This window comes from Pelecanus crispus, chromosome 17, assembly GCF_030463565.1.
Source record: "Pelecanus crispus isolate bPelCri1 chromosome 17, bPelCri1.pri, whole genome shotgun sequence".
NCBI classification, from domain to species: Eukaryota; Metazoa; Chordata; class Aves; order Pelecaniformes; family Pelecanidae; genus Pelecanus; species Pelecanus crispus.
The window spans coordinates 2,652,922-2,676,216 of NC_134659.1; the positions used below are offsets into that span (position 1 = coordinate 2,652,922).

Below are 23,295 nucleotides of genomic sequence, written 5' to 3' on the forward strand. Positions count from 1 at the left end.
CAAGTGGCAGAGCAGAGCCGTAATCGTTTCTGTATATACTTCTTCAAACCTGCCTGAATTTTGCCCTCTGCAGCGTGCTCCGCAAGGGTAGCTACCATCATACCAGCCAACGCAGTGCGATACTGGGATCGCTGATACAATGAAAAACACCACAGAGATCCTCCCCAGGGCTTTACATCAGTTTTCGCTGGTCATGTATCCCTAGATCTCCAGGTTCAATGAGGCCACTGAATAAATGAACATTTCATGCTTAGAAAAATCTCCCAAATGTTGTTATTTGAAAGACTCAGAAAAAAATGTTCAGGACTCGGCTCCATCAAAAAGAATCACAGGTCAAAATAGCCTATGACAATATTTATCAATTAAAATAGTAACAAGAAGAATGTAACTGAAGTCCACGTGACCCAAATGCTTTTGTCGACACGTCCCTCACAGCCTGTATCATCTCTCCTTTAAAGAAATCATTTCACTTTGAAGAAAACTAAACTTGAACTTCTCTGCAAGCTGCTCATTCAAATCAATGTTTGATTTCCCCTTGAAGCCTTCCTGACACAACTCAGTGTTCACTGCAGGTTTTGAGAATTACAAGCATGGACATACACGCTGCTCCCTGCCCTTCTCTTCCAAAAGATTCCAGTTATGAACATCTGTTGTTTACAAGTGCTCAGCCTGAAGGTTGCCAGACTTATTCTGCATCTTCTACTTCAAGGCAAAGGCTGCCAGAAAGCCATCTGAATTTCATGCTGGGATATCCTGGACACTCAGCTCTCCAGCTGACAATTGCTACTCAGTATCCTACTTCCAAAGATTATCTTGGTTTAAAATATGGCCTTAAAATAGCATTGTAATTTCATTTTTTCTTCCCCCCCCCCCCCCCCCATTTTTTTCTTTTTTTTTCTTTTCATTTTTTCCCTTGAAAGGAATCACTCAAGGTTTGCCACAGTTTTTGTATTGTTAACTGATTATTTGAATAGGCAAATGCCTTTAGGACAAAATCACATGAAACAGGAGAACTGAAGTCTGGAGTTAAAGGTCCCAGGGTTTCACTGCAGTGGGAGAGAGCCCTCCTCTGAGGATGGAAGCCCGACCCACACCCTGCGCTGCTGCGCCAGGGACCCCCGAGCCCCAGCGGGCGAGAGGGACAGCTGCCGAGACGGATGCTCCGATTTTGCTGCTACACAAGAGACCCTTAGTTAGGCAGGTCTTCGAGGAGCGATGACTACACCAAACCGTGGCCAACAAGCTCTTGTAACAACTGGAGTTATAAGACTTGGGCTGTGAAACATTTTTTTTTTTCTTTCCCTCCAGTCCTTACATCTTGTGCAAGGATATTTACCAATGGGTACTGAAGAAACCTTACCAGATATATCCATTTTATATGACTATTCTCTTTAATAGTCAGTTCTAATTGAAAAAACATTTTTAAAAGCGAACAGGCAAAGTGAGGTCTAACAGCCATGGTAGAGTAGTTAAAAGCAAGTAAAACCTGGGTTATATCCAACTGTCATCAACTCGTATATCACCTTGGCTAGACCAATCTGTTCCCCTTCTTCGAAGATATAAAATGAGAATAACATACACCTACCACTGTAAATCATTTTAAGATGCTCCAGTGAAGCTAGCTTCAAACTGTGCAATGTGCAAGCGCCCTTTAAGTCCATCACCAGCTATACAGTTTGCTGTCAAGACCCAACCACCTACATTTCAAAACCCATATGGAAAATGTAGCCAGCTGATCAGCTTACCCTGACGCAGCCACATCTAAGAAAAATAAACCCCATGCGATGCGTTTGTTAGAAACCCAACGCAAGCCTGCCCTTCACATTGCTCCTGCCTTTAAGCGTCTGCTTTTACCAGCTCGGAGATGGATGGTGGAGGAAGCCACGGAACCCAGTTTCAAGGGTCAGACTGAAGCCTCCTGCCCTTGACAGCATTCCCTTAAATGAACACACTCGGAGCAACTTGGCAATTACATAATAGCTATCGAGTATGAAAGCGCACGTAAATTACAGGGTTACTGCCTGACAGATTTCCTCCTTGACAGTGTGTTATGAGATCTAAAAACGGCAAGTGACATGGTAAGCAGTCACTGAATTATATGGTACCTTCCGACATAATTATCATGTTATCGAAAGAACATGCCATTACTGTATATTTATAGGGTCACAGCCAGGCAATTACAGAGTAGCCACCCGCCTGTGCACATCTCGCAGTCATGTAATACCAGGCTCCTTAGGAGGAGAGATCTGATGGTTGGCTTTGATCAAACGGTCTTCTGGGGGCTTCCAAACGAGATTACAGCTTCAGCATCTACAGAAAAGATACCAGCCAAGTTACTGCTCACTATTCAGACAGAGCAGTGTTGGGGATAGGTAATTATAATTGGAATTGCTTCCTTACTGATCCCTGGGGTATTCTGACACATTTCTGAATGTTACAGCCAGCAGACACAAATGACCGAACAAGTAATAGATGGAGCTACCCAGGGCAGACAGCTTTGCAGCCTTGTGCCACTGCTGTGACAAATACTGCCCACAGACCCAGCAGCCTTACAGTTAAGAGTTATTTTCTTCCCTTATTCCAACTCTTGACCAAATTAACAACTTGTACATTTGAGACTCAAACCTTGCAGGGGTAACATATTCCAAGAGCAAGATGCTTTTCTGCCAGGAGCTATGTGCTGCTAACGTAAGCGAAATCAGGAGCCTGAGCAGCGGCAGCCCTCTCTCTGCAACGCGAGGTCAAACCGATGCTCAGTAGCAGGGTTCAGAGGATTTTGGGCAACGCCCTGGACTTGACCAGAAAAGCACATTTAATTCAGAAATTCAAGTGGAAGTTTTATGTGCTGATAAAAGTCACCTGTCCAATTCAGACTACACTTAACAGCTAGGATACTTGAGGTCAGTTTTGTCCAGGTACAACTTTATAAAGCCTATCTAAAGTACAAACAGCTCAAAAACCAGGGGCAGGGGGCAGTGAGGAAAATGCATTAGAACAAACAAACAAACAAATTTAAAAAACCTGCAGTATCACAGCCAGCATATTTAACTCACGTGAAGCATGACACCATGTAGGATTCTGTTCAACTATGGTAAAAACTTCCACATTAAAAATTCACTCTAAATCTCAAATTAGGAAGTAGGCTATACACAACTTTCCCAATGCTGAAAGCTGAATACAAAAGCGTTTCTGATGAGATGTTTCATATCATGTAATATAAAGGAAATCACCTCAATTTTCAGCAGGAATAGCAACAAAATAAACTGAAAAAGACCAATCATAAAGCAGAGGAAAATTATAGTTTGAGACATCATTTCTTTAGCGCCACCTTAAAGGCATGTGCACAATATGCACAGCATATGCGCAGCTTATATAGCGTTATAAGAACACTTTCACTGTAAAAAAAAGAAAAAAACACTTAAGACAATTACAACGCTATAGATACGCAGAATAACTCTTCTCCCACCTGTCCAACAGCTATGCTTGGGAGTCACGCTTTCCCAACACTGTAGCACAACGTGCGTTTTAAATGAGACCTAAAGTAAATGATATCAAAGCTATACAGACAGAACACTAAAATGGTGCCTACCTAATGGCTTTCACAAAAAGAGCTTCTAGTGGAAAGGGAAAGCTGATACATCCCCATATCCCTCCAAACACAGCAACAACAACAAACCAAAAACACAGATAATGGCCCGACCCAAGCAATGCTAAAAGTGACTTTGCACTTTGGGTGGAGGCAGACCCAGATGGATCCTCTCAGACCAGTCTGTCCAAAGCAGAAATGATTCACATCCCAAGGCTGCTTTTGCTCGGTGTTTTCCCCCAGCTGCTACCCTGACAACAAAACCCAGCAAGCTTGTGCTCTGCCCAGATGTCAGCTGCAGGAGCCCCATGGCTGTGGCTTTGTGCTGGCCACCTACTCACTGGGCTGATGTCTCCATGCCACGCAGCCTGCTCCAGCCCCTCCTTCACCCACAGGTCCTCTCCTGCATCCCCCTTCCTGGGAAAAGCACTCTGTCCCTTCCTCCAGGCAGGAGTCAGTAGTAAATCAGAAGGCTTTGAATCCACAAAACCCTGTTTGATACGCATTAGCATCCCAACACAAACAGCTAAGCGCAGAACAAGCGAAGCAGTATGGTCAGACCTACCTGTAAATAATGTTTCAAGCAGGCGAGACGATTGTCAATAAGGGCATCTTTAAATTTTAATTAAGTCCCATCAGCTTCGTATCTCAGGATTCCCCACCACCACCACCACCAAATGGCACAGCTCTATTTGGAAGTACTGTTGGCCTTATTTCTCTACTGTTTTGAAGTGATAGCAGCAGAGATACAACACTCTTAAATCCTACACTGAGTACGTGTAGGATATTGAAAACAGAGTGCTGCAATAGCAAATCACAGCATATAACAGATTAGAAACAGTTACTCTTCAAAAAACACAGACCAAAGCCACTGACACTGAAGGAAATCCTGGCTTTGTCCATCAAATCTGGTGTACAGCTTTGCCCACCTTCCCAAGAAAATGACTCCTTTTAGATTGTGCCAATTTTTACCGTTCCATTCCCTATTGACAACATATGACCTACCAGGAATTACTGAAATGAAGCTAGCAACCAGGCTGTGTGGAAACACGAAATGGGTTCTGTGTTTATCACAAACTTGGGCAACATTTTATTCTGACATCCACAACAGTGCCGACACCTACGTTCGCTGTATCAGCTCTCTTTTTGCATTCCTACCCTTGCGACCACATCTGCAGGAAAAAAGGGCAAAAACAAAAGGCAAATACTCTACTTGAATTGCTGGTCTTTGGTGCTCCTAGTTTTAGCCAGGAATCTCTCAGCCAACTTCTCCAAATTCCTTGAGTAATCCATCTCAATCTCTGCCTTCTTGCGGAAGAAATCCTGCAAGTCCTGCAGTAACTGGACCCGAAGCTCACACTGTTGGTCAAGGCATTTCAGCTGCTCTACCAATTGGGCACGGATCTCTGTAACAAATAAAAGCACTAAAGATTAAACAAAATCCTATTAGAGAAAAGACCATAAATATTCTGCAGTAAAATATAGTGAAAAATATATTCCCTCATTAGTAATATGTCAGCAAAGCTCCATTATGATTAACTATATCTGCAGACAGCAAGTGATTGCGATTGCGTCTCGGATGCACCGGTTGCAGGAACGCCCCCAATAACCCGCAATCCGGCGCGCAGATCTACAGGCAAGGCTCTACCGCTGAACAGCGCATCAGTTACAAGTGTCAAGTGCATTTTTGGCATCAAAAAGCAGCGGTCACTGCCTAAAAATGTACTGAATCTCAGTCTGGAAAAAGGACTGAATGCTGCAATACCCCACGTCAGCTCAGAAAATCACTTCAGGGAATTTCTATCAAATTCCTTTGCAGACTACTCTTGATGCAGAAACAAGACGTTGTGCATACTGGGGCATTCCCCAAAGGCACCAATTTCGGATTATTCAGTTAGTTACTGAGTCTCCAGCTGTGCAGCTCTCATTACAAACCAAGCCATCGAAACAGATGAAGACACCCCTTCACAGAACCAACACGATAGCGCTCCCCATTAGGGAATTATCTCCTGGAAGACTATTTTTCTGTTTAAAATACCTGCAAGTAACACATCTATGTCTAAAGGACCCATAAAGCACACAGACATAGGTGTTCATTTTTATTATTATTATGCATAATTGTTACTGAAGATACCTATTTGTATTTACAGAATATTTTATGAACAGTTTTCAAACATTTTACAAATATGAAAACTTCTCACATTAGTCCTTTAAGCCAGCGTGGTGTTCTCCTTATCTTACTGATTCTGAATTTGAGGAACAGAATAGCGAAATGATGGACAAACAGGGCAAGAAAACACAGCAGAAAAGCATGGGTCCCTTAATCTAAAAATGCAGAAATATTCAGTGATGCAGCTAGTAGAGGTTATTTGGCTTTTATACAGGCAATAAACTTAACATAAAAACAATAAAATACACACTTTCATCTAAAGATCTTTGAGCACTCAAACTTTAGAGATGCCTGCTATTGCTTGACTGTTATTGCTGCTCTTTCCAAAGCTTTTCAGAGATGCGTTGTTCCAAGCTGAATTCAGAAGCAGCGATAAAATAAGGAACATCCAGGTCTTCAGCACGCACAGCTTTGTTTACGTCTACGCATTGCAACTGCAGGCACCCACAACTTTGTCACCACAGCTGAAGGTGGGTAAGTATCATTTTCCAATTGCAATTTTTTAATCAATTACTTCATCGCTAATTCCTGAGATACGTAATAATAGAGGCCAGCTTGGCCTCCTCAGTATGCTTGTCCCTTGGCCCAGAAAAGGCGTACCATCTGCACCTCCAAGAGCTTTACTCTCACCATGCACTATGAGTATCAGTTGCCTTGAATTATGCTCACATGTGTGGGAACAAACGGTTTCAGAGCGGCCAGGGTTTGCAATGAAGAAAGCATGTATCTTTATTTTAGGGACTCCAAAACCCAAAACACGTGTATACAAAGACGGCTCCTAGTTAGGCTTGCCAAAAAAGAAAAAAAAAAAAAAAAATCTGCAAAAATGTAGGGTTTTCAAGCTTGAAGATGACCTTGATTTGCACTTTAACTTGGTAGTACCACTTCTCTGAGACTGCAGTACCCAGGGGCTTCTGCAGCTTTCACTGCAAGGAGAAAATACAGGCAGCAAGGTCGTAACACAGAACGAAACGCAGTAGTCAAAACTGCGACGCGTGGGCAAAGCTGATCGAGTTTATTTTTTTCCTCAGGACAGAATTTTAGAAAACTGAAAACTTCTGTCTCTCCATCAGGAAAGCAAACACACAGGCCTGAGTTGTCCGTGTCCGCCTTTAATCACAACCACTTCAGCACGCCCGTTTCTGGGGGCCCGGGGAAGCCCCAGCTACGCCTCCCGCCCCGGCCGGGGCGGCTGCCGCCGGAGAACCAAGGCTGGTTCTCCTCGCGGCACGGGGAGGCGTGAGCGACACCAGGTAAAACCCGCGTACTGAGTTTCCTGCAAGTTTGTGAGATTTCTTTCTTTGCGAGCTTTCTTTGTTGTTTGCTCAGTTCCAGCTAGCAAAACTATTGCAGGATTGGCAGGGGCTGGGAGGGGCACAGGGAAAGAACAAATAGTTACGCGCATTAGATCTGCTAGCACTTATTTAAAATTTGCCGTTGATGCTCAACATCTGCTATATACATCTCCATTCGGCTCGGTCCCCAATTACTAAACTGCTAATGGATTTGCAAAACTTTGTGTGAGTGACAGGTTTAGTCACGTGCAATGCAAACAAAACAACCCCGTTCTACCTGCGGCTTTGTCATTAAGACTTTCATAAAGAAAATAAGGTGAGGTAGCTCCACGATAATAGCACCAAAATGCAGGGTAACGTCCTGTTTCCTTGCTGCAATGACTCAGTCTGCCTCGTCCTTAGCCCAACGCTCACCTGCAGGTCTGACATTCAAGAAAGAACATCCTTCAAGGCAAGGAGTAGTAGAAAGCTCTTCCTCCCTTTGTGTCTTCTCCTCCACCCTTTCCTCAACAAAAGGGATGGTCCCAACTTAGAAACAACTCTATGACCTTTTCAGAAGTCATCGGGCAAAGACACTGATTTTAATAAACTGCGGCTTAGTGCCTAGACCCATGAAAAGGCATCACACAAAGAAAATACTTGAGCAGATCTGGCATTTTCTGCTAAGCAGATAAAGAACGAGACAAAATTCAAATGCAGCAAGTATCTTCATTGAATATGATGTATTTGCGCATTTAGGGCTCAGTCATCTGCACAGTGTTATTTTTCAGAAAGTCAGCTACACTATTAGCACGGATGAACAGTAGGCACCACGTTTAAAAAGAAGATTGGAACAGAAATAGCAAATACCAGATACAGCTCAGACAGGTAACGGTGTGGCTACCTACCCTTCTCTGTGCTACAACTGATGGATCTTTTATGAGGGCGACAACCTGGCAAATTCTGAGGTTCTCCATCAGTCATGTTCTCAACCGAGAAACTAGCTCCAGGAGAAAAAGCAGAAATCCAAGGGACCACTTCCAAAAAACTCGCAGTTCTCAAAGACTAGGAGATCAGCAGAGCACGTGTATTTTAATATTAAAATTACAACGAAGCTCAAGCTCTTGGTTCTCAAGGTAGGATACTTCACACACAGCTCTCCTGCTGAACAGCAGCAAGAACTAGTAACCTTTTCCTTCAGTAAGAAAAGCAGTATCAGCACATCAGCACTTTTTCTTGATAAATAAACTCAGTGTTGTTTGAGGGGAGCAGTGACAGCTGATCGGGATGCCCGGAGGGGAACAATAAGCTATTCAGCTCCAGCTTATCGAGGCTGTGGTGCTGGGCTGGAGAAGGGCAACCTTGCTCATCTTTCCAAAACACACCACACAGTACTCTGCCACAAAATAAAATCAAGAATGCAGGAATTTCCTGAGGCTTACTGGGCTTTCTAGAGTATAAAGTGTCTGCTTGTTTTCCCATTGCTTACACAAGCAAAAGATTTTTTTTTTTTCCCCCAGACTTACTCCGAGAACATACCACAGCAGAGTCAGAGGCTGTGCGTCTCTAACCCGCGGGTCACCGTATTACACAGGACCTTTTTATGTCTGCAGTCACAACCACCGCTTTAATTTTGAATTCACTGCTTTCGCATCTTTTAATTTACACAGGTTATTAGGTTAACAGCCACTTTAAACACCAAAAAGCCTTCCACCTCCTTTCCTTCTCTAAAACTTGTAGACCTTAGCGATCCCACCCACTGTGATCGTTCAAGACAAGGAACAGAATCCTAAACACCGTGATCCTGCTGCCAGTGCTTCAAGAGCCTGAAGGTGAATAAGCACGTTTAATTCAAGGTCAAGATGCCCGTAGTAGAATTAGGATTAAACACCAGGTATTCTTACTCTCACACTAAGCCTCGCCCCGTACTGCAGAATCCTTTCTATTGTATTTGTAGCTCACGTGGCTGACAACTACATAATTAAAACGTCCCTAGTAGCAATAAAAAAGTTCTCCAACTGTTTAAAACAAGCCATTTATTCACTTCCATGACCAGACTATAAAGTCACCTAGGTCACAGAGGGACAGAGTATTGTATAATGCTAGACAGTTGCACAATTTCACTTTTATCCTTTTTGCAACTACCTTTTCAACCTTCCCTGTAGCACTTAGCAGGCATGTCCAGTTATTAATGAATTCAAAGGCTAAGGAAGGATCTTCTACCTTCCGTATTTTAGTCACATTTGTCATTCTCAACATTTATAATCTATTTGACTTTTTTTTTTCTTTTTAAACGTTGAAGCATATAAAGTATTGATAGGCACAAATGATACTGCATTATCATGAAGGTAATTGTCCCTGAATAAAATGCTGACATTTAAGTGATGGTGCCTCTAATACTTCCATGGAAAGGTCATCACCCGTAGTTTCCATCACAGGCAAGCTGAGACACACTACATTGTAAGCTGCCACCATAACTGGTCACGTCTTTAAAAAATATGGATGATCTTCATGAATTGATTGTTCCTGCTTGAAAAAGCCCGCTAGTTTGAACTAGGCGAGTCTCTAGGTGGCTAGTTACATGACAAATCCAAGGTCCTAAAACGCTCTTACCCTACAGTCTTGGGAAGGATCCAGTAAACAAAATTAATAGTAGGTTATCCTTAATTTAGTGGTTTTTTTTCCACTTGAGCAGATTATAAGAATTGTGGTGCAATTATGGACCTCTACTGCGCAGTGGGGGCTTCTCAAACTACACCAAACAGGAGATGGTTTCTACAAAGCTCCTGGCAGGAATTTGCGCTATCATAAAACAACTACACCCAGAGCAAGCAGGTATAGACACTCTGACTGGAACTATACCTTGGTCTTCTACAGCATGCAACGCTCAGCTTCTGAAAAAGAATTACCAAAATTACTTTATTTGTTTTGGCTTAAGCATCCTAGAAATGAAAGTTGGAAGTACCGAAACAAAGACATTTCTGTACCAACTTGTTCATTCGTCAGTAGGTCACGTACAGGGCTAGAAGCACGAACTCAGACCCAGGAGACCTCCTTGCCCCGTCAGCTCACTCAGTCTGAGCAACGCTCCTGCTCCAAGCAGGATCATCTCCCTAGCCAGGGTTTCAGCTCTTCCCAGCGATAAGCTTTAACTGCTCTAACTGGATAACAACTCAGTGAATCACAGCCTGCGCAGCACAGAGCACCAGGAGAAGGCACAAGCAGCCCGAGCTGCTTTTCGGTATCTAGCTGCATCTCCATGTATCTGCTCTGGAGCTTTCTCAAGATGTTCCCACCCCCATCCCAAATGCCATGCTGTATAAAAAGATGACAAGCTTGGGAAAAGAGTGGGATGACAACAAAACAGAACCACCAACCCCCAGCTCCCGCCCAGATTAAACAGCAATCCACTCACCCACACAAATCCGCTCCAACTGGCGGAGCTGAACTCCAAAACTGCCCGCGCCCTCGCCTTGACTTAGGGTCCCTCACGGCTGCTTTGCGAGGAGCCGTCCTCCTCCCATGTTAGTGCCGTATAAGCTCAATACAAGCAGGAGGCACATCAAAATCAAAGCGAAACAGAATCAAACCACGAATGGAACGGTGGAAGTCAGCAGATTCAAAGCCTTCACACGTAGTTCGGGTACCCCTGACTCCTCAGGACCCCCGCCCAGCACGTAAGAAGCAATTACGCAGAAGGATTGAAGTCACCAAGCATTAAATTGCATGCACCGCTCTAACACAATCTTATCTTTCAGGCTACTCAGCAGCACGTGAAAGACAAAGCAGTCCAAAATGAACAAAATCTCCACTTCATACAGAAGGCTGGAGCAGTAATTTTCGATCTTGCGCCTCGTCTGTGATGAGTTTCTTAAATCCCCGTCTCCCGAAAGCCGCCACGCGCTCGGGTGCCGGGCGTCAGAGGCAGCGGCGCAGCATCCGCCTGCCCTCTCAACCTACACCTCGGGGGGGCTGGCAAAGATTACCGTTTCGTTTGACATTAACACTCAGCCAGTTTCAAAACATTGACAACAACCAACACTACAGCTTTGAGTAAAAGTTAAAAACCATTTAAATATATAAATAAGTTTTAGAAAATGGTTTGAATTACGTATTTTGACACATTCCCAGCACATTACTAATTGCTTAGAATTGTTCACACTTCCCCTCCAACATATATAAGAAAGGCTGTACTCCAAAAGTGAAAGACTTTGTAGTTTTGTGAAAACAATTTTTTTTTGGTACATGATTACAAACAGGGCTGTGACAAATGACAGACAACAGCCCAACGACCCTGACTATGGCTGGGAGGTTTAGGGACTTAGAAAAGCCTTTATCCAGCAACAGAATTTCATGGAACAAACTGCATTGCTACCCGAAAGCTGTTGATCATCACAGCCTTAAAAATCTCGCTGGTAATCTAAAAGCTAGGCTTTGAAGTGAAAATGATATAAGAGGAGGAAATAGAGTCGTCTGTTTAAGATCAGAGCCAGGAGGGAGATTCGGGTTCAGGTTCATAATCCTGTCAGAAACTGCATGCCCTGGAAAAGGTAAATTTTCCTTTAAAAAAGAGGATATTCCTTACCCATTTGTGAAATATTAGCATTGGGTAATACACTTTGACAAAGAATCCCTTTATAGTTATAAATATATAAACAGAATTGTAGGAGTTGTAGCTTAAATTCTTTCTAATACAAAAGTGTTTTCAGGTGCAAGATGAGTGCATGAAGTTTTGCATTAGTGAAGTAAAAGAGAGGACACGAGACATGCTTAAAAGCAAAAGTTAAGGCTAGTCTCAGTGAAGTACTGAGGACATTCATCTTGTATTTTCATACCTACATCGCAATACATTTGCATCACGAATTACTTGGGTCTACCAGCTTTTCTAGGCACAACAAAAGCGTCACTTAAAGGAGCGAGGCAGTCGATGCTTTCTGCCTTTAGTACAACTGTGTGACACCTCCGTCACAACTGGTAGCTTGAAAATTTTATGACTTTAAGCGCCCTTCAACTAGAATCCCACTGAATGCAGCAAGCCTATGCATTGGTTTTCCCTACCCATACAAAAAAAAAAACCCACTCCTCTGCAATTCACAGACTGCAAACTGATGCAAGGCTTCAGATCGGCAAAGCTTTTAAGCAAATGCTCAAAATTATGCAATTAAGCATGTTGACAAAGTTGCCAAGGCATTTAATCCACGCAGAATTCAAATTAAATATTTAGATTTTTTTTGTCTAATGAAATAGCCATGAAAGTCTCCTTTGCTATTATCAAAACACAGTCCGCACTGTTGACTTTTCAGGGAGGATGTTTAAAAACAGAATCCAGATTAAATTACCCTGTGCAGGGATTCAGTGCCCCAATTCCAACAGCAGAATGCGGGTAACTCCTCCTGTGCGCGCGAGCAAAGTCCTCGTCTTTGTAACTAAACCACCGTGCACATAAAAACCCTGATAAAGGTAACATGGCTAAGTACATCGGGCAAAATTATATTTTTAGGTTCTACAACTGTTTATTCAAAACAAGTAAGTTTAATCAATACATTTCAAATAAGTGAAAACCCAAAACCTCCATGCAAGCAGCAGGAGCATTACAACTACTTCTGCCTACAGGAGGTTTCACAGCTATTTTAGGATTGTCTGTACTCAGTTAAAGGTTTCCCCCAGATGACATCAAGCCAAAAAAAAAAACCTCAGACAAATTTTTGCTTATGCTTTCCCACTTTCTGAATGCTGGATAAAATACTATGGACAAGGAGTAAAACTGCATTTTATCGCTGGTTTGCAGCATGGATTTATATACTAAATAATTTAAAAGTCATTTCGATGCGTGGACTATCAGCATAATCAAAAGCAACACCACCCCCCCCAGTTCGTATTTTCAGCACTCGGAAAACAGCTCGTGCTGACGAACTCTTCGCAGCCTCCAGTAACGAGCATCCCGAGTGCCTGTGCGCTCCGGGAGGCAGAAATCGCTTTGGGCCCATTAGGCAACCTGCAATAATATGTTCTCCAAACAACTTTTTAATAGTTATTTGAACAGCTTCCTCTCAGGCAGGGTGACGAAGCCAACACTGCATAGATGGCCAAAAATTTGGTGACCATTTTTAATGTCAAGGGTTGGGTTTGGGGTTTTTTTTCCTGCTTTAAATGCCCTTTCTGCTTCTGGCCCAGGGCAAACCAAGCCTCCCCGAAGCACCAGATTCTCAGGTATTTTTCGTCACACTCTCCTACTGAAGACTCAAACCTTTCTCCCAGAAAGAAGAGATTCTTTCCTCAAACCCTGCTGTGTTAATCACAAAAAAAGGTGCTTAGCAGTGCAAGGAGCCTAGACGTGTGCTCCCAGTCATAGGAAGTCAACAACAGGGAATAAATGCAGCAAGGAATAAAGCTAAGCACATGCTGGACACATTTTTCAACCAAATGACTCCTGATTTCTCACAAAACCAAGGCTGGCTACCACTAAAATGTAAGCTTCTGGATCCATTTTGGGACAGAGGACAAAAGTGGGGATTTCCACCGGGTATTGCACAAGGCGCCCACGCTCTGAGGAAACGCAGTTCAACTCCTGCTCCCCCACCAGCCCCGGGACCACCCCTGCCCTCCCCGACCACCCTCCCTTTCCAGCACGGGCTGTGCTGCCCAGCATGCTACTGACACCGCTATTTAACATTTTAAACACCACGAGAAAGTATGAAGGAATGAAATATCAAGTCTGGGGAAGGCACACGAGCAGTGATCATTTGGGGCTTCCCCACGGAGCATCAGAGTGCGAGAATTAATCCGACTGACCAAAAAGTGTGGGAAACGCACAGAAACGCCCTTCAGAAACCGCGTTAATTCATTTGCAAGCAATGAGCCGCCTGGGCGCGGAGAGAGGGAGGGAGGGGAGCCAGGTACTCACGGCTCTTCATTTCAAAACAGGAGGAGATTTGAATGAAGAATGCTGTACTGCAGTATTCCACGCTGCACAAAGGAAGTTAAATTCCTCTGTAAAGGGAGAGGCTGGCACTTGCTTTCAACTGAAATGTCTATTTATTCTAGAATGGAAATCCATCAGAAGAGACAGCAGAACAGGTCCGTGAGACAAAAGGAGATGCTGCTGACCTGGCTGAGCTCCGCTAGCACGGGCACGCTGGCTCCCGGTTCGGAAATGCCGCAGCCCCGTGCAAGACAAGGGCTATGGGACACCCCTCTGCTCCAGACCAGCTGCATTCATTTCTTGATGCTATCGTGAGCGTGCTTCACAGAAAGCAGTTTGGAAAACCATACCTTATCGAAGGAAGCCAGAAAAAATAAGGAAAACAAGCAGCTAGAACTACATCCTGAAATCACCCTGAAGCAGATGTAGGACCATTCTGCATTTCATCGTTCTGCTACATGCTAGTACTCCTATGCATTACACAGAACACACACAGAAAAACCCCACAAAATGGAAAAGTGGATTGTAAAATGCAGAATTATCAGCATTATCTTCGGTTTTCGTTCAGATGCAACAAAAGGCCAAGTGGGCTGGTTACCTCTGTTTTGCTCAGTCGATGAAGAATCAGCCTTGGTCTATGCCATTACCTACCTGACACCAGAAGTTAAAAGAGAAATTTTCTATTCCTAACTTCTGCAGCCCTGCTTTAGACTTTTATCCACCCACCTTCACAGGCAGTGGTAGATACCCCGCCACTGCCTCTTCCTACTGTCCAAATTGCCATTCCAAACACTCCTACTCCTGCAACAAGTACCTGAGCCCGTGCCTCACTTTCTCCATTTTTAAAGCTACGCAGGACACCTGACGAGAGCTCTGTGAGCATTTAGTTAACCTCAAGCCTAAGCAGCATCCAGCAGCCACAGAAACGTTGGCTTCCCGCTCCCCAAAACACACCCCTCGAGTATGGGTGACAGAACTTTCTTCAAAAGACCCCAAAAATACTTGGCTGTCTTTTTTTTCCCCCAAATCTACGAGTACTCTAATTCAGAAGGGTGGACTTTAGGGTTAGGAGAAAGGGTTGGTTTTTTTTTTTTCTTTTCATTTTATAAAATAATTCTGGCACATTTCTCCCAGCTATTGTTTCTAGTGGTTTCTGCTGTGCTTTCCTGCCCTATTTTAGAAATAGTTTCTCTTTGCAGCTCCACAGCAGCCCTTCACGACCACCCTCCTTCCTCCTGGAGTCGGCTCCCCTGCTACACAACGCAGACGAGCTGTTTAACAGCCACAGCTCCAGCCCGACACTTTACATACATCTTCATTCTAATCATTAAGATTTCCTCTACCGGTGGTGATTAAAACAGAAGTGAGGCAACTGCTTCTTTTTGCCTTCCAAAATTTTTTCTCGACGTGTTTCAGCTGCATTATGTCAAATATTGTGAGGGGTTTATTTTAACGGTGGAACAGTACTAAACTGAATTGAATTATTCATCAGAAACGTGTAATGCGATCATTATTTCTGGCATTTGCCATATGTTCTCACTGCCTCAATTCACTTCAGGAATCCCAAATTAAACTCACTATGCGCTATACATCACTAGGCTACCACGTTCATATGCGTACACACAGAGAAACATCTATAGGTGAGAAAAAGTAGCATCCGTACACACACAGACACATGCAATCCTTCAGAGTGCTAATGGGAACAATTAGGAAACCTCAGGAAAACAGCCCAGGGATGGGACCAGGTTCCCCAGACCCGGTCCCCAGCTGCCTTTGGTCCTACTGCAAAGTTAATTTGACATCATAATGTTCCATTTCTCTATCTGTCAAGGGTGCTCCAAAGGTTAGGTAAAGCTTGGAAATGCTGAAAGATACTGGGCTGCAAGAAACCAGATGTATTATTAATATGGAGAATTATTACTTCTTCCCAATTCACAAGACCTAATAGTTACACTCTTCCACACAAGTATTTCATGCAAAGTAGCATCAGTGTATTTTTTAAATCAATAAAACTGCTAGAACAAAAGTGGCAATTTATAACTAATAGTTTTAATTTCTTCAATGAAAGGAAAATCCTTCGGTGAATTATGTCATATATTTAGAGACACAAACAGAATGATTAATGCTGGTGTCTAATTTAATTTCACCTCAAGATTTCTCCTCCTCCCTCTCCTCTTTGGTAACTAACACGTTAACATGCATAAACGATCGAGAAATCAATGAAGAGGAACAAAAAGGGACATGCAAACACTTCTCAAGCACAGCAAACCGAATTTCAAAATCACTTCCAGTAGACTGCCAAATTCCACAGTTGTCTTAGGCAGCTAGGGGAAAGACAGATAAATGTCGGGTTAGTTTTTTAATTGCATTCATTTTTTTCACCCTTGCTTTGTGTTTAAGTTGACATTTTAAAGAACCAACACCAATTTACCTGGAATATTCCTTAAAGATACAAAAAAAGCAACCAGGATGAGGCTTCGTTTTAAAATCCAGTAAGTACGTAACCGTGAAAGATAACCTTGGGTTAGTACCACTATTCCAGAGGCACCCTGGCGCTGCCACAGAAGCGAAGACCTTTCCCTGGTACCACCAACACGCTCCCCTCCCGCTCCTCCGTCTCATTTAGACAAGCCACGCGTCGGAGCTGCCGCAGCCCGAAAGCGGACACCAGACGCGAAGCCCTCCCGCCTCCTCGCACACCTCCCGGAGCTGAGGGTCCCAGGAGACCCGAGGCTGGACGCGCTCCCGGCCGGCGGTCCCACGGCAGCGGGGACAGACCCACCTGGCCGGTCGCGAACAGCCCAGCGAGTGCCCGAGCCAGCTGCAGGCCAGCAGCCCGCAGACTTGTACAGGTGAACCATGAAGGATCTCCGCAGCCCTCCTCCTTACGCTCCTCTTCCCCTTCCCGCCGGAACACCGGCTAAGGCTCGCAGTCCATCGAGAAGGAAGGTGACTGTCCAAAGAAGTCAACAAGGTGACTCAAATATATTTCAGCAGCCCGACGTAGTCACTGCCTCCCTGCCAGTCTCGGCGGAGACACTGCCGTGCGCGTTTCTGGGAGGTTTTGAGAACTATTAATTAACCGTAAGCATTCCAGGAGAGGTGAATAATAAGCATCATTACAGACATTTCACAGATGACTTCAACAAGATCAAAAAGGTCCGAGTTATTTGCCCGCGGTACCAGTGGACACAGATGACAGAGCTAGTTTCCACCAGAGCAGCCTCTTATTTTCCTGACTGTAATAACTAACACCTGCCATTAACCCAAAAACATTACATAAAATCAAAGTAATGCCTCTCTAAACTGGCATGAGAGTTTACGATAAATCTGTCTTAACCGATTACATTAGAAATCAAATTGGAGCATTGTTTTTCATTCAAACAGCACACCTAAAAACCAGCAGATACAAGCTTAATTTAAAACCACAAAAGAAGTTTACATAAAAATCTTATTCCAGTCTCCCTGTTGCTTACTGGCTCAGTCTTTGTTCGCATTCATAAGAAGTTTACACCAGGAACACTCAAGGAAAGCAAAGGTATTCCAAGCAGGCTTTGCCTATACAATCATAGGAAACACAGAAGCCAGTTCTTTAGAGTTATAAATATTCAGCTCTGTAAGCAGAGGGCTGCTGTCTTTAAGGGAACTTACATTTTACTCTATAGCACCTCTTGTGAAGAGGGGAAATGAGTATTTGACAGAGCCTGCAAATCTCAAATTATGTGAATCATCATTTTTCCATCAGTTCTTTGACAGCTACAGCAACACCCATTAATCAGCGCAGCTTAGGCCAGACCAAGAACAAGGAGATGCTTATTTTTCAATGTGCCTTTGTCAGAAAACTGACATTAAAACTCAGGTCCTCCTTTTTACACATACATGTGCACACACACTTTATCATTTAGAAATCATTTATGTAGCTCCAACTTTTACAATAAATTACTCAAAGTTCAATGAAAGCAAACCATACCACATAACACTGTTTGGAAGATGTATAAGGTTCTACTTAGGTTTTGCACAGTAGGTAACTTCTGCAATAAAAATAAAATTAAAATCCTCTCTGCTTCCCTGCAGTCCCCTCTGGGGAAAACCACCTACTTCACAGAAAAAGCTTTTTCCCAAGAAACACAGCTGCAACCCCCAACACAAGTTGCAGCCATTCATTAAGCTGATCATGTAGAAGTATGACTAATAGTCAAAAGAGGAAAAACGCCATTTTTCAATAGATATAACTTTGAATCAGTTGAAGCCAGACTGAGACACAAAACCAGGTACTAATCTGGATTCCCAGGAGCAATCAGATAACAGAATCAACAAAGTATTCCCTGAAATCAAGCATCCTGTACAGCAGACATCAAGTACGTGTTCACTGAAAAGCAGAATGTTGTCCAGTGTCATTTCCTTCCACTTCTCAGAAGTCAAAAGGAGTCTTTTTAGCAAACAGACGGAAGCGGGGACAGAGAGAAGGAAATAATCCTGCTCTTGTAGAGTATTTGAAAGACTAGGCAAAATCAGAGAAAAAGCACTTGTTAGAAATATCTGAATGAAGCTGTGCAAAAGTTAAAGCTTTGTGGGATTTGATGCTTCTAGAAGAATTCAACCCCTGGATAACAAAAATTACCACTATTAAAAAAACCACTTTAGGAAACTAAAGTCCTTCAGCACCTATCAACATCAGAAAGCTCTTCCCTCTAAGCAGAAACGAGCAAAACTGGCGACCGCACACATCTTCCAAAGGCAGGAACAAAAAGCCCTTTTTTGCAGAAGTGGCCGAGGTGTCTTCTGTACACCTCAGAGGATGAGGAGGGGGAGCGCAGGCAGGGAAGCTCTGCTTCAGCATCCTCAGCACGCAGAAGGGTCTGCAACGAGGAGCTCTGCTCTTCAGATCACGTCAGGTGGATTTTACCTTCTGCTGCCGATACCCAGAGAAATGGAAGAGCAGGAGTACGTCTGATAGACTGAGGCCTCTGCCCGGAGATCTGCCTCCGAGCTTGAGCTGGCAGCAGGGAGATGGGCACGACGAGGAGGCGCAGCGGGGCTGCTGTATTTCACGGAAAGAGCGGACAAAAATCACCTGGATACACGGCACGATCTCTTGGTGCACGCCCGGGCTTCCCGTCGCGTCTGCAAGCACAGGAACCTTCCCTGACCCCCGCGCTGCACCTAAGTAGTTTCCATGCCTGGCCATGTGCTTCTGCTTCCAGTCCCCCAATACCTGACCTCAGCGATTTATCTTCACTGGCTTGAAACCCCTAATGATCTGCACTGCAACTCTTTTTCTTTTCTTTTTCTTTTTTGGATTGGACCCCCAAAAGACAATACTGAGTTTAGAAATTTTTTGGTTTACCATGCAGACTGATGCAAGCAGGGCAGGTGCTGTACCATGTCTCCTCCGTACAGCTTGAGCTCTACTCAAGCCCTGATTAGCAACTCACTTCATTTTTCCTTTGCTTAATGCAACTCCACAAAAAATAATTCAGTCCCTAGAAAACGCCACCAAAAAAAAAAAAAAAAAAAAGGTTTATTAATGCCATTTGGACAGGAAGAAAGCAAAGCACACCTAACCCATTCCCTGTTGCAATTCAGAAACTGGGTGTGACTTATTTACCCTTACTCTTTGAAGCTCCAGCCATCTGCCAGAAGGAGCCCCTGAACGAGCACCGTCCAGCACCAGCCAAAGTCAACATGGAAGCCAGGAGCGAAGCGCTCGGCTTCGGCTCTTCCGCCAGCCTCACTACAAGGAATGTTTATGTTGGTTCATTTACCAGTGACTTAAAACAACACGCCCAAATACACCAACCAACCCAACAGCCCAGCACAGAAATATTAGAAATAGCTAGGAGGCTTCCGAGCGCCAACTATTTCATGGGCAAGTCATTCTCAGTTTCAGTGTGAATTCAGGTTCAGGTTACTTCAAGACATCTCTCCATCCTGCCTTTGAAAAAAGCACTTGGAATTAGAGAAAGGAAACGTCACTCTATAAAAGTCCTTCAGTGGCATGCCAGTTTACCAGAGATTTAAAGAATATCCATGTTTCTGTCTCATTAAAATGCCAAAGATGGTGGAGCATTTTGTTTGGTTTTGGGGTTTTTTTTTTGGAAATACATACACTTAACAAAAGCCTATGCCAGGTAGGGCTATGAATAATACTGTCTTAACAATATGGAGCAAGAAAATAAATAGTGTAGTAAAATCGCCATTGATAAAGTTACATTTGTAACATCTGATAAAACTTATTTAAATTTGATTTATATGCTGACAACACCTCAGAAAAGGTATGAAATCCAGTTATTGACATTCTTGAATTATGAATTATCAACGCATTTAATTTTCTTTTATTGCTCATTACATGTATAAATCATTAATGCCACGAAGCTCTGACTGACATTTGTAAATTCTCATAGTGGTGGACCATTACTATCAAGAGACATTCCTGCAAAGAGCCAGGACAGATGGATTTGTTATCACCATTTAAAATCCAACACTTTCACAGGAACATCAGAATAACTTACAGTGGGAAATGAGCAGTGAAAGCTTCAGACACTCTGGTCTTATTTTCGTTTTCAAGAGCATGAATGGTAATTTCCCATTAACATGAGAGATCTGTTCTTTCATTGCTATAAAGCCATCAGCTATCTGAACAGAACGAGTAACCTTATCAAAGCAAGACACTGTACCTTACGGTCTGACTTAGACCGAGACCATCTGGGCAAAACATTCAGACAAGAGCTTTAACAAATTGCCAGACAGGATTACACAAAATGATCTGTCGAACGTGTCGGAGACGGCCAGAAAATCTTTGAAAGTAGACAGAGGGTAGGAAACGTGTGTCCTTTTGGGGTCCCCTTACGACTTCTCTTTTTACATTTTCAGATATGAAACCCAAGAGCAGGTAACGCACTGGGGGTTAAAGGGAGCCCATGGTCCTACAGCATCTTGCGAGCCATTAGAGGATCAGGTCACCATTTGCCATAAAGAATTGGTGTGTCCCCCCCCCGCTCAAGTCATTGCCATGCAGGAGCAGTGCTGGACCCGCCAGCCCACCTCCAGCAGCTGCTTTTCTAAGCCACACCAGCAATCTCCCAAGGCGAACACTGTGCTGCTGCTGCTTCTTACCAACCAGAAAGAAGAACTCCGACCCCGCGTATTCTTGCTCGTTTTAGCTCAATTTCCCCGACAGCAATCAGCAATGGCTCCAGCTACTAAATAACCCCCAAATCTTAGACTTGATTATCCAGGGTAGTTTTCATCCTTTATCTGCCAGAGCAGATGCACTGATACAGACAAACCACTGAATATAGTTCATTTCACATTTGCCTCTCCCATTAGCCAGTCCATACGTCATTTGCCAAAGGACATACAGATAAAGTCAGCCGAACTTTCCACTACTCCCCCGACAGCTTAATTACTGTCTCAGATTTGGAGCAAGCCATGACAACTTCGCATTTGTTTCCACATTTCATTTTTATGACACTCCAACATCTGCAGAGGATGCTGTAATTAAAAAGGAATAAAATTATGGTTTTTTTTTTAAAAAAAAAACCTGGACACAATCAGTGTATTTGCCTGAAGAAAATGGATTACATAGCAAGTGAGCAAGTATGGATGCTCTTCAGCAAGAGTGAGTAGCCTGTCAGCAAACTTCAAAGTCCTGAATTACACACACTACTGCAATTCCAAAAAATAAAGCTTGTGAAAAGCAAAGTAGACACCCTGTCTTGTTCTTAGGTATTCCACTATTTTAAGAACCCCAGGGTTTTTTGTTTGATAAAGTCCAACAGTTTGTTGGTAAATTACTTTTAGGGGGAAGTCGGGATGGAGCTTAGGGGAAGGCAAAAGGACACCACGTAGAGCAAACCAAAAGAGAATAAGGATAAATCAAAGCGTATGTTTGCTATTACATGTCCAGCATCATTTCAAAAGGAAAAAAGACACTAAGAAATGCAGCGAAGGGGAAGTAGTGATACTGGAGTATCATTGCAAAGGGAGCAAGAACACCAATGCAAAGCGCTGTGTGTACCACCACGGCAGCAGCCCATTTCACTGCAGGACAAACGCCTATCCCTTGCCCTGTCCCGTATTTACGGAGTACAGCAACTAGGACTCCCGTCCCTAACCCGGCATTCCCCCTTCTTCTTCCTCCTGCGTCTGCAGACAGGGCAGACTAAGAACTGTAAGAAACCCCCCTGCATTTAACAGCACTGCGTTCAGCACAGCTGCTGACGTTACTTCTGGCTGTCCCATAGCATGGCTGGAAGTTTACTCTGTGTTGGACTGGGAATACCATCCCACTAATGAGATAAGCATAAGGCATCAATCGTTGCAGCATTCCTACTTACAAGTAACCTACACCGCAAGCCAGAAGTGCAAAACCTCCTCAAGAACAGGATGTCCAGCTTTTAATTGCCTTCTAAAGCATAGCTAAGAAACCATTGCATGGGAAGGAAGTCGAGCCAATCAATCTGAAGACAGCCTGATACATTCCAGCTTTCCACCTCACCCCACCTGAAAAACTTCATTTTTAGCCACTGTGACACTCAGGACCACTCCCGTGCATCCTCGTAGATGATGTACAGAAGGACTGGACTGAAACGAACAGCTCCGCAGCTGGAGCTTGCATCAGCAACACACTCAGCAATGCAAATCATCTTCCTCAAATTCAAGAGCTTGCAGTGGAAGAAGTCAACGTGCCTGGTGACAGCAGCTGCTTCCCCTACAGCCAAGACTGACAGCAGCCACTGGAAGCAGAAGCATGCAGCAGATCTCTTACGAAAAGCCCCGCACTTAAAGATTAATTTCTAAGAGAAACTACTTCTTCCCCCTGTACTTTGTAGGGAGGATTTTAGATGACCATCCTCCAAGAGCAGAGTTTCAAAGCAAATCCCCACCGCTGCAGATCACTCCAAACAACATTATGGTTTAACCCCATCGCTTCTCTGCTCAGTGTCTCTTACTGCAGTTCAGTTCAAAACCTGTATTTCAGCACAAATAAAGGGCTGTTAGTGCAAGACTACCTGGTGGATACACTCTCCTGATCACCATACACTTCACCCTAAGTGTTGATTCTTGCTGCAGCATGCACAACTATCCAAATTTTAAGTTTAATATTAGTTTGTACTTTCCTTGATTTCACAATAAACTCAAAATAGAATGAACAGAAAATTCTTTCCTCAAGAGGTTTCAATTCCCTCTTTTCGAAAACTGCGTCAACGACTTACGACAAAACTGTTCCTTGTCCGACACGTTCAGATCTCCAAAAGCAGACAATTGCAAATTATTCTTTGGGGCTCAAGATCAATTATTATTAACCATAGAAAACTGCAGATCAAAACAGAAGAAAACA

The 23,295-nt window shown here is 43.6% G+C and overlaps 1 protein-coding gene across 3 annotated transcripts in view; it reads right to left on the reverse strand.

Annotated features, from left to right (window-relative positions):
* Window positions 1-23,295, reverse strand: part of SRGAP2 (SLIT-ROBO Rho GTPase activating protein 2) — a 107,766-nt gene that overhangs the window by 66,616 nt on the left and 17,855 nt on the right. For all 3 annotated transcript variants that reach the window (XM_075722216.1, XM_075722217.1, XM_075722215.1), the window contains exon 2: window positions 4,800-4,992. In XM_075722216.1, coding sequence (XP_075578331.1) covers window positions 4,800-4,992 — 193 coding nt within the window. The remainder of the gene's footprint in view (window positions 1-4,799; window positions 4,993-23,295) is intronic.